General features: G+C 32.1%; 1 protein-coding gene across 2 annotated transcripts; it reads left to right on the top strand.

Moving 5' to 3' along the window:
* The first annotated feature begins 2,000 nt into the window (after positions 1–2,000).
* On the top strand, positions 2,001–10,014 carry LOC102667386 (WPP domain-associated protein). 2 transcript variants are annotated; one of them, XM_041010526.1, is made up of 6 exons: positions 2,001–2,403; positions 4,435–6,091; positions 6,185–8,940; positions 9,044–9,170; positions 9,507–9,608; positions 9,752–10,014. In XM_041010526.1, exons 3-6 carry the CDS (start codon positions 6,203–6,205, stop codon positions 9,839–9,841), a joined length of 3,057 nt encoding a protein of 1,018 aa, XP_040866460.1. In that variant the 5' UTR covers positions 2,001–2,403; positions 4,435–6,091; positions 6,185–6,202; the 3' UTR covers positions 9,842–10,014. The 2 variants fall into 2 exon arrangements, with proteins under 2 accessions (XP_040866460.1, XP_040866459.1); XM_041010525.1 differs by having other exon boundaries at positions 4,435–8,940.
* The last annotated feature ends 1,275 nt before the right edge of the window (positions 10,015–11,289 follow it).

Raw genomic sequence — 11,289 nt, 5'->3', positions numbered from 1 at the left:
GCAACCCATTGCGCAAAACTTTTGACACAACAACTCAATGTCACATGTCAGCTTCCTGTTGAATTGCGTCCCTGCCTTTGACATAATGCAAATAAAAACATAGCTCCTCGATAAATAGTTTGAAAACAACCTCCTTTTAGTAAATAGTTTGAAAAAGGATCCCAAACTGATGCTTTTGGCTACATAAGGTTGGGTGGAGAAAATAGTATATATTAGTTATTTTTATTTATCCTTAAGAATTAAGAATAAATATTAAAAACTTATAACTCATATATCCTATCCAACTAATTAAATTGAATTTTCTTAGTATAATATATTAACCTCACTGTAATTTTGTTTATCCTTGATGTAGGAGTGATCACAATATTTATACTAACCTCACAATGTAATTTTGTTTATCCTTATTGTAGGAGTGATTACAATATAATTTTTTTCATTCTAAAATGTCATCGATCGAAATCAAACATAAAAATAACTTATGTCCATTTTCTAGACACCTTTTTACAATGATTTGTTTTTTTATTACATCACTCACTGGATATTGTGCTTGTCTCTTCTTGTTTTCTATCTTTTCATTGGAGAAATAATTGAACAAAAGAGTTATAATTATAACATATTAATTTTATGTTAACTTCATAATAACTCCATGCATCCATACAAGTCCCATTCCCCTCCTATGACCTCCCCATTGACAGGTTTTAATGAAAAGTCCCACTTGTTGGGTGTCAATTTCATCTTTTATCTATATATTTATTATGAGCCCCACCCTTCTTAATATAGAGGTGAGGCCATGGAAAGTGTCAACCTACAGCCTGAGTCTATGACCATCGCATAGCTTCTTTGGTTATTGACCAAATTTAGCAACTTGATACTTCCTCACCAACCTTTATTACAAGCCACTTGTTTTTTGGCCCAAACTTATACACTAGTGACAATTTCAACTCAAAGTCCACAAACCTCCATAAGTATTGTCTAGAGAGAATTTTTTCATATTTGAAACCTCAATTTATGATGATTCTTGAGTGTTTCGGAGTAAATAATACAAACTAAGTTGAACAAATGGACTTCAAACGAGTTAAAATTCACTGTACTGTTTATGCATCAATTAACTTTTGTTGAGTTATGTTCAACATCAAAACACATGGAATAAGACCAATTTTCCTTTGGGATTTGTTCAACTAAAGCTACTCCTTTTTTCTGTATAAGTATTGCGCCAAAAAAAAAAAATAATAAAGCTTTTGAAGCTTTGAATATCGATTAAAAAATGGTGGTATCTAGGTTTAACTATGTGATGGAGAAGACCAGAGATTGTTATTTCAAGAGAAAAAAATGTTTCGAAGTTATTGGAAATGACTAAGTTATTGGATGTTTGGAAGTTAGAAGACCAAAATTGAAATAAAAGATTAAAGAAAAAATAAAACAAATAAATTAAAAGTCCTAAGCACAAATTTTACTAATAAGTATATTATCAAATAGAAGGGTATATATTAACATATATAAATAAATATATTGTATTATATACAGTCAACACAAATAAAATATAATCAAAATAATAAAAAACTATTTTTATTAAATATTTTATTACAGTTACTTTCTATTATTTACATAAAGTAGCAATGTTATTATTATTATTATTATTATTATTATTATTATTATTATTATTATTATTATTAAAAAATAATCCATCATGACCCTTCCCAAGAAGATATAGGTTTTTTCTCACAAACTCAATATTTATTGATAAATATTGACTGAGTTATATTCATTAGATTTATTATATTTACTATTAATAACACAAATTACATATTATATATTTATTGGAAGATAGAATAAAATATCTTTACACTTTTTTTTTTTGCTTTCTTTCTAACCTGTATTTTTAGAACATTGTTTAAGGAATAAAATAAAAAATTATTATGTAACATGAAAAAGATCCTCAGGAATATAATTTTTTGTTTTCTAATAAAACATTTTCTTAATCATACTTAGGAAAATAATTAGCATTTATTTATTTTTCTTATCTCTCTAACTTTTGTAGTCTTCCAACCTCAACTCAAGCTCCGACTACTAGCAATATAGCATATAGAGAGAGAATCAAAATTATTCAAAACCCGAAATTTATCAACTACAATTGAGACATGCATCTATGGCCGACAAAGAATCTCCGAGATTCCTTCAAGCATTCATACCTCAAAAGGCTCGAATGGAACTACCAGAGAATGAAAGCGGAAAAGGACCAACAATCTTCAACGGAACAGAAACTTCTGGAGAACGAAAACCAGGATCAGAGCAACAACGGTGACGCACCCAACCTCCTTAATTGCGAAGCTGGCTCGGTCTCTTCCCTGTTCCAGGAACTGTTGTTGGTTCTCTCTTGCTGCTACTGCTGCTTTTGCTGTGGTGGTAACTAACTAACTAACTAACTCACTCTCTAATAATTAATAACCCCTTTTGTTTCTTGGTTTAGTTTCTCATTATTTGATTTGTTTTGTTTGGATTTTTAATTGCTTGGAGGGGGATCGTTGTTTTGTTTCAATTGGGTTTGCGGATTGCTTGTGAAAAGTGTTGTTTTTTGTGGGAATTTTTATCTGGGGTAATAGGTATTGAAATTGATGGTTTAACGTTTTCTAGGTCTGGTGTGGTCGTTCTGGCTGAAATGGAATTGGTGAACTTTGATTAGGATGAAACTTAGATGCTGTTTCTTAGGTGATTTTGGTGGTGTTTTCTGATCGAAGTTAGAGTTTTAGCTTGGTAACTTATGTTGACCTTAAAATGCAAACCTTTATTACGAGGATTACTGAAGTGGAAGTGTGGAACTTCAATTCTGATTGGAAAATAGTACTAAAGCTCCTATGGAACTGCATCAAAGTTTTTTTCTCCTTTTGATTACTTGTCAAGTTTGTTTTAGTTTTAGTTTGAACATGCTATCTAGTATTGATTGAAATCTATTGGAAATCACTAAATTTTGTAATCTCACCTCTTATGTAATGAGTTTCACTCATGATTTTATCTTTTCCAATTAATTTTAACAAATAATAGAGAATGGGTTAGAAAGAGTGTGTTGCTACAACTCTTCTTTTTTGGGTTATTGGTTTTGGAATCAACAAATGTATGGTTGTTCTAGCTATTAGGGAATCGGTCAGTATTGATTACACAAGGAAGTAGTTCTTGTGATTTTATTTTTTCTTGTTGGTTCTCCCTTGTATGATTGATTGAGCTGGAAGTTAGATAAGAAAAAGAGAAAAAAGGGATTGATTCATGGATTGCCAAAATTGAGTTGGAGGAAGGGATAACATCAACATGTGTTGTATTAATTCCAGTGATTAATATTCAAACAGTACTACTGTACTTTAGAAGCTTTTCTAGAAGATTTTATGGTCTTAAAAGCCAAATGACCGTTGTGGATTTTTGTTGGGAGAACTTTTAAAAATTTAAATATGCATAGACTTTGGAGAAAAAAAACCATTGAGAAGTTTCTTCCAGAGGATCAAAGAGACATTTCTTGCACTCTTTCATTGCCTTGTGTCCCCTTTTGTCCTACTTTTCTCTCCCTCACTCTCTTGTTTTAGTTCAATTGAAGATGCTTACAATCTGTGGATTCTGACTTTATCCCGCATAAGCTTCATTTTCACACTAGCTAGCTTATGTTTCACGCGGACACTGCAGTTTCATGATCTGTTGTTTTGCATGCAACTTTTTTCTTTTATTTCAGCCTTTGTTTTGAACACTTCAGCCTTTCTTTAAGAAGCTGCAACCTCTGTTTTGGAGTTTCACATTACTATTCTGTTTGGTCCTCTCACTTTCTTCGTTTTCTTTTCTTGGGAATTATATTTACCTCTTTTCTTGTCCTGGACCTAAGAAAAATTCACTTTCACGGCTTTATACTGATTTATGTTGTTTATGATTGAATTTAATATCAGTATTTTGTTTAGTTGATTTCAAAATTGAAATATTTTATTTTTTGTTTTTTGGGGATGGGAGTTCTTTACTAAGTACTCATTTACATGATGTCTCTAACTTTTCAGGAAGATCTGATCATCCCAGTATTATTTTGCTGTATGGGGTTGAATATTTATTACTAATTCAATTGTATATAAGGCTTCTAAACACTTGATTTATGATTATAATATCCATATGTGTGTGTTCTTCCTCTTTGCTACGGAAAGATAATGTATTGTTAATTTGTTCTATATAAAAAGACAACAAAATTGCCATTTCTTTTTAATTCCAATACGTACATTTTAGCTTTCCTACATCAAACTGCATTACCAATAATTTTAATCTGGATAATCAGCATGGTTAATTTGCCATTTTGCTTTTCCTTTGCTTTTTGAGGAGGGGCATAGTAGTTTGTAGGAATGTCTAGTGCATTGAGTTTGCTTTTTTATTTTGAAGCTCCCGTTGTCTCATCTTAACTGTGTTTTTCTCTTGAAGCTTGTGTTGATGAGAAATAAGGAGCTACATGGCAGTGCTTCTATTCTATCCTCGATGCTCTTGGTGAAAATTTGTGCATAGTACAGTGATCAAGTTTTGTACATCTGGTTATTGATTTTCTTATCATTATTTAGATTTTAACATTATTATACAATTATTCTGTTATGTGATTCGTAAAGGGTACTAACTAATAGACTGATTGATAGGATTTGGTTCCTCTTTATATTTTCTACAACAATGCCTTTTTTTTTCTTTCTAGTTTAGATTTATTTTCATGTTAAATGTCTTTTCATTGAAATGACATCAAGGATGAGCTCATAAACAATTTATAAACGACCTCATTCTTGATCAAATGGATAACGTTGTAAGGTACATTTTCATATGCTTCCAACTTGTGATTAAGGATTCTGAATAGGTTATTTTAAAGCATATATATGAGGGGTGGAAAAAATAACAAATCATGCTCTTCAGTTAATTCAAAACATAGCATAAAGCACACACTTGAGCTTCTCGCTAAACTATGCTCTTCCTTTGCTCACGTTCAAAACAAAAGGGTAATGGTAATGCTATGCTCATGAATCAATTTCTCATTTAAAATGTATTAAGTTTTGAAGTTTGTTTCTAAAACAAGCATTTTAAAACTAAAACAGTTAGATGTTTTCTCATTTTCTTCTTCTGTTTTCTTCGACTGCTCTTGTTCGGGAAGTCGATCAACATTATCATCTTTTAGGAGTGACCCTTTATTGGTATATTTTAGAAAATAGCGAACTGTTTTTCAAAATAAAATAGTAATCAAACAAAGCTTTTTGAATTTGAGTAACGTAGAATCACAAATGTTTTCCTTTTCCTGTCAATAATTGAAATAATTTCATTTTGTTTTACAAGATTCTCAGTATTTTCTCATTAACATTTATTAGTGTCTTTCTATTTACTTAAATACAAGTCGTTTCTTATTAAATTTATCTTTATCAACAACAGCACAAGAATCCTATTTTAGAAAAGATATAATGTGCATTTTATTTGAGAACTATTTGTTAATAAGGCTGATCTGAATTATACGAATGATTTATTTATTTTTAAATAAATAGTGATCGTTTGTATTTGACAGAAAATAAGGTTGGTAAATATAAAAAATGTTGACCAATCAAAATCATTCATGTCTTTTGTGCAGTTGATCTTTGTTTCAGCATTTCCTTTTTACTTTCGTAAATCTTATTTACTACCATATTTACAAATAGTATTCATCTAATTCACCATTAGTTTTATTTTTAACACATCTAAATATAATTTGAATATTTTAAAAATCACGTTACCTACAGGATTCTACGTGTATATATTTTACCACAATTTCGGATACAAAAAATTAACTATTTTTTTCAAAAAAATGGTAGGAATTTAAAAACATTGATAAAATTCTTTACGTTGTCTTGCACTATTAATTTACAATGCTTGAAGCTTTCGTGTGGCCAGGAAAATGAATAAATAAATACAAAGAGCCACATTAAATATTTCAAAGAACAAACATATAAAGCTCCTTAAAGAATGCCTAGAGACATGCTTATTGCTTACCACTAAAGTTCCTGAAAGGGTCAATTCTATCACCCGCTTCTAATGGAAATTTCAGATCAAACTTGCATTTTCTTTTACTTCCTTTCAGGTTCTGCATTTCAAACTTATTTGATGAATTTTCTGTAGATTTTAATGATCACTACCTCATTGTTGTAATAAAGTTGCAACTGGCTCTGTGTAGTGTGTTTTTCTTGGAGAAATGGATGGGATTTTTGAATGTATTGATGGAAGATTTGAAGTATCTTTAGCAGATTCTACAATGATGTGGATTGTGCACTATGCCATGAACAAAGCTCAAGAGAAGATGAAGGAGAAAACAGGAGTCATTGAACGGTTGAATGAGATATCAAAGTTCTATGAACTAGCAGTGATGCAACTTGAAGGTTGTCTAAGCATTGTTCATGCAGAGACTGAAAGCAGCTTTCTTGAGAGCAGCCATGAAGAGGTACTCAATGATTTGAGAGACATAAAAGATCGCCTTCAATGGCGTCTCAAGGAATCTGAATTAGCCATAGTAGAGAAGGACAAAGAGTTGGCACAGAGATTAGAAAATGAGTTGCAACTCAGGCATTCTTTAGAGCTGAAAGAAAGACAATTGGTTTCTTTGGGTGTTAGCCATGGGATTGAAATAAGTAATCTCAAAGCTGAGAATGATGAAACAACAAGAAATGAGCATGGTGTTGGTAATGGTGAAGGCGGTTTCTGTGAGTTGAGTACTAGTGAGAATCAGCAAAAGCTTGAGCCACAACATGACATGTCAAGTGAGGTACAAAATAATGGTATTGTTGGCAGGAAAAAGGTTGAAGAGATGGGTTCTGACATAGATATACTAAAGCAGACTATGGATCTTGCTTTTGGGAAGATGCAATCTGCCCTTTTCAGGTGTGAGATGAGGTCAAAAGAGAGGGAATGGAAGTTGACAATTGAAAAGGATGTAATGTCTATATCAATTGGAAGCTTCATGAGGGATTTCCAAGAGAACATTGAAGCAAAAGTGAAGAGGGATGAGAATCAGGTTGTCAAAGTTTGGAAGGACCATTGGCCGCGATTGATGAATGAGTTTACAAATTTGCAGCTTGAATTTGCCACTTTCCATGACACATATCCTGAGGATTCTGACTGTTCATCACTTTCTTCCCCATCAAAGCCTTCTTCACCAACAAAGCCTTCTTCACCAGAAGGAAGTCATGAAATGCCTAACAGGTTCTCTCAGAAGATGGAAGAGACAGATAAACCACCCGAAGAGGAAGAAAATGAGGATGGGAGCAGCAAATATGTTGCTAAGTTGATAAAGAATCATGAATCTATTATTCGCCGAAAGAGTGAAGAATTGAATTTGAGTAAGCATGGAATATCACAAGAAAGAAAGGCCTCATACGTGAGGAGAAGAAAGGAACTAAATCGTGTGAGAGAAAGAATCCATGTTGTCGTTGAAAAATTGGACAGTTTTATACGTCGCAATGCTAAACTTATCGAATCTCTTTTCAACCAAAGAGCTATTCATAATGCAGAACCGTTTCCAGGGAGAAAGTTATCAGAAGTAGATGAAATCCATACTATCAAGGATGTTGAAAGTCATAGAAGTGCTGAAAAACAGGTAAAAGGAGTCTGTGATGCTGAAAATGAAAAACAGAATGAATTAATAGGGATGTCACAAATAGAAAGAAAGGAATATAACACAACGCAAAATTTAATATCAGAAAATGTGTGTGGTTTTGTAAATGATCAGGTAGAAGAAATCAATAGTAAATCCTGCAATTTTGACTTGGAGAAGCAAATACAGGAGTGTGTATATAAATACTACTTAAGGGAAGTAATCAATGAGTGGAATGGAATCATTGAAAAACAAACAATTGAAAGGAAAATTAGAGATGAAATATATTTGATTGTCTTGTCTGAGGCAGTTATAGATATCCGTGCAAATCAAGAATTTGCCTTAATCAAGGGAAATGACGGTGAAGCTGAGGAAAGTTGTTTACAGTGCTTGACATGTAGTAACCAGGTAGATAAAATAAATAGTACCATAAATGACAATATATGCATGCTTGTCTTTAGGAAAACTGTTGATGAATTCAACAAAATGATGGCAGATTGCAATGCAGACTGTGTCATAAGAGAACATATACATCATATTGTCTTTGGTGAAACATTGAAAATTTTTGTCAATTATGCAAGTTTTGCTTCAAAGGAACGAGAAAACAGGATTCAGAATGATTTTCTAGATCAGTTACAGTTTATAACCATAGAAAGTTTTCTGAAGGAGGATGTGTGTATGGTTGTATTTAAAGCTATGGTTAAGGAATGGAAATTGGAACTAGATAACTATTATATGGAAAATTACATCAGAGAGAATATAAATCAAGTTTTCTTGGCTGAGACATTGAATGATGCCTTTCTCTTGTTCATGGAAGCCAAATCAATGGTTCAAGACAATACCATAGAAGATAGTTGCTCTACCTCTACTATGATGTTAAATCAAGTTCGGAAAGTTCATGGAGAAGAGAACTTGACAATTATATTGTTAGAGTCTCTACTTAGTTGTTTTGAAGCAGAGGAGAATCTGATGCTAAGTGCAAAGTGTGAGATCAAGGAACAATGCAGGGAACTTGACTTGGGTTCAGAACGTGGAGACCTACATGAGCACGAAATATTTGAAGATTTGATAACTGCGGAAGAACAGACATTCTCTTCACTGACCAGCAAGGTAGAAAATGTCTTGCAACAATTAGGTATAAGCAAGGCACTTCTTAGAGAGTTAGGCACCAACTTAGGGCACAGTTTACGTGACTCAGAAAGTTTTCATAATAAAAAATCTGCTAATGAAGAAGGTCAATTGAGGCTGTCTTCTTCTGCTTTCATGCCCCTTTTGAATCTTTTACTGACATTTGCTGAATTTGGGTCAATGATATGCCAGAAATTTGAGATGATGGCTGTGAGGTATTCCACCAGTCATTGTTCATCAATATTTTTCGTGTATGTACCATTTACCTGTTACCTTATGCTTCCTTCCCCTTACATTTTCCCAAAACTATGCATACAGGTTGGCAAAGATGAAATGTTGTTTGGATCCTGTTATTGAATTGGTTGGTTGCTTGAGAAGCAAACAGTCACTTTACCAGAAAGCCTTCTTTAAAAGGTGCCAGAATCTCCAAAAAGCCGAGGCTGAGGTCTGTAGCATAATCTCAAAGTCTGTACATTCATGAAATCTAAGGCTCCATTTGGTTTGAGAAATCACTTCCTGTATTCACTTTTAATTACAAAAATACCACTTTGTTTTCACTTTTTGTTTCCTATTTCAAAAGTTTGTATTGAAAACAATGAAAACATACTATTGAAAACAAGTAACAAAATGAAAACAAGGTGACATTTTTGTGATTAAAAGTGAAAACAAAAAATGTTTTCTCAGATCAAATTGCCCCTAATATTTATGGTTGGTCGTTTTATTGGAAATGCTAGTATTGTTGGAAACTACTCAAAACTAAAGTTTATCTCTTTAAATATAGGTTGATCTTCTAGGTGATCAAGTGGATTCACTTTTAACATTACTTGAGAAGATATATGTAACCCTTCATCAGCATGCACCAGCTTTGCAGCAGTACTTTGAGGTAAGAAGTTCACATTCTATTTGATTTTCTAGTTAAAACTATGTCCTGACCTCAAATCATTTTGAAATATCATTCTCTTGGTTTATATCTTAAATTTGGTGCACCATGATTCTTCAATTATTTTTTTTCTAAATCTTCAACAGGTCTATGAAATTTTGGAGTTAATAAAAAGAGAGCTGACTAGCGGAGCTGTTGAGGCTGCAAGTATTGTGACACAAACAAATGTATGCTAGCTGTATACCTGTTGTAATATTCATTTCTATTTCTGTTTGAAAAGAACAGAAAAATTGTGTCCTCCATCAGAAAGTCCACAAGAAAATAAGAGCTCTTCCAATTTGCTTAAACAGTCATTGATCTGAAATGTAAAATTGCAAGTCAAGTTAGAATATGAAGTCAGGTTACATGACGAGTGTAACACCCCATTTTTTCGTAAATAAATTAAAATTATTTTATTTAAAAATAAATGTAGTTTTAGAAAAATGTTGAAATTTTTTATAATTAAATAAATAAGGAGAAATGATGTTATTAATTAAAATAATGATTTGAAGGAAAAAAAAATATTTGATTCATTCATTTGATAGGAAATAAAATAGAGAATTTGTTTATAAAATAATAAACAAAAAAATAAAGTAAATAATAGGTTATGAATACCCTACTAGATTCGGAACTCATTTTTGAACATTCTCACCGTTGGGAATTACGAAAGCACGTCAGAGCTGAGAGAAATACAATTTGCATCGTAATTTTTTCTTTTCCCGCAGAAACCTAAAACTATCTCAGTAAAACTACGATCTCAGACTCGTCAACCGTTGGATTGTTGTAAAATATTGATACATGGTTCCCAACTCATTTACGCACATCATCATCGTTGGGATTTGCAAAATAATGTCTGTGAAGGGAGAAATACTCATCGCACGTAGACAGTGGAATGGAGGCTTCAATCTCTTATCCTTCTCTCTAACGTTTGGAAATCCTATCAGAACAATCAGAGGAAAAACTTGAAGAATCTCAGGAAATCACTAGAGATGTCACTATCGCCTTCACAATACACATGTGAGCCTGCTTAGAGATAAGAGATGAGTTATTCACGATTGGGAGTAGTGAGAACATGTGTAGGGATCCTTAGAGTATCAATTGGAATAGATTTTTGGGATGTTTCTACAAATTTTGATTCTATCTTTACAATTATAAATGTGAATTATATATGTTTGATGAACCAATTGATGTCCCAATAAAAAATTGTTGTGAAATTGATGTGTTCTTGTACTGAGTGTGAACCCTAAAAAATATTAAGTTCTTTTTATTGAGGTGAATTATACTCTAAATAATATTATTTTAATGAATTATTTTATACAAATTATTATCTTGTTCTATATTTTCTCATGATGATAAATCAACATGTTATGTGTGTGTGTGTATATATATTATAATACTAAAATAATAAATTAAAGAAAGTTGTAATGTGTGTGTGTGTGTGGAGATTGAGTTGAATGTGTCAATTGGAGAGATACATGTAAACATGAGATGGTTGATTGTGACATAATGAGATGTAAAATTGTGAACATAAGTTTTAGTTGTGAATAAGTGTGTAGTTAACATTTGATGTGACATTACTTGTGTTGTAAGCTGTGAATTATACAATAACCTGACCAGTGTTTATCTTGAGAAAAATGTTGATGCG

Source organism: Glycine max, chromosome 16 (genome assembly GCF_000004515.6).
Source record: "Glycine max cultivar Williams 82 chromosome 16, Glycine_max_v4.0, whole genome shotgun sequence".
NCBI classification, from domain to species: Eukaryota; Viridiplantae; Streptophyta; class Magnoliopsida; order Fabales; family Fabaceae; genus Glycine; species Glycine max.
This window is presented reverse-complemented; position numbering and strand designations above follow the sequence as displayed.

Coding starts and splice junctions, on each gene's coding strand:
- LOC102667386 (XM_041010526.1), top strand. CDS start 6,203: ATGGATGGGATTTTTGAATGTATTGATGGAAGATTTGAAGTATCTTTA. Junction 9,171..9,506: donor TCCAAAAAGCCGAGGCTGAG/GTCTGTAGCATA, acceptor CTTTAAATATAG/GTTGATCTTCTAGGTGATCA. Junction 9,609..9,751: donor CTTTGCAGCAGTACTTTGAG/GTAAGAAGTTCA, acceptor AATCTTCAACAG/GTCTATGAAATTTTGGAGTT.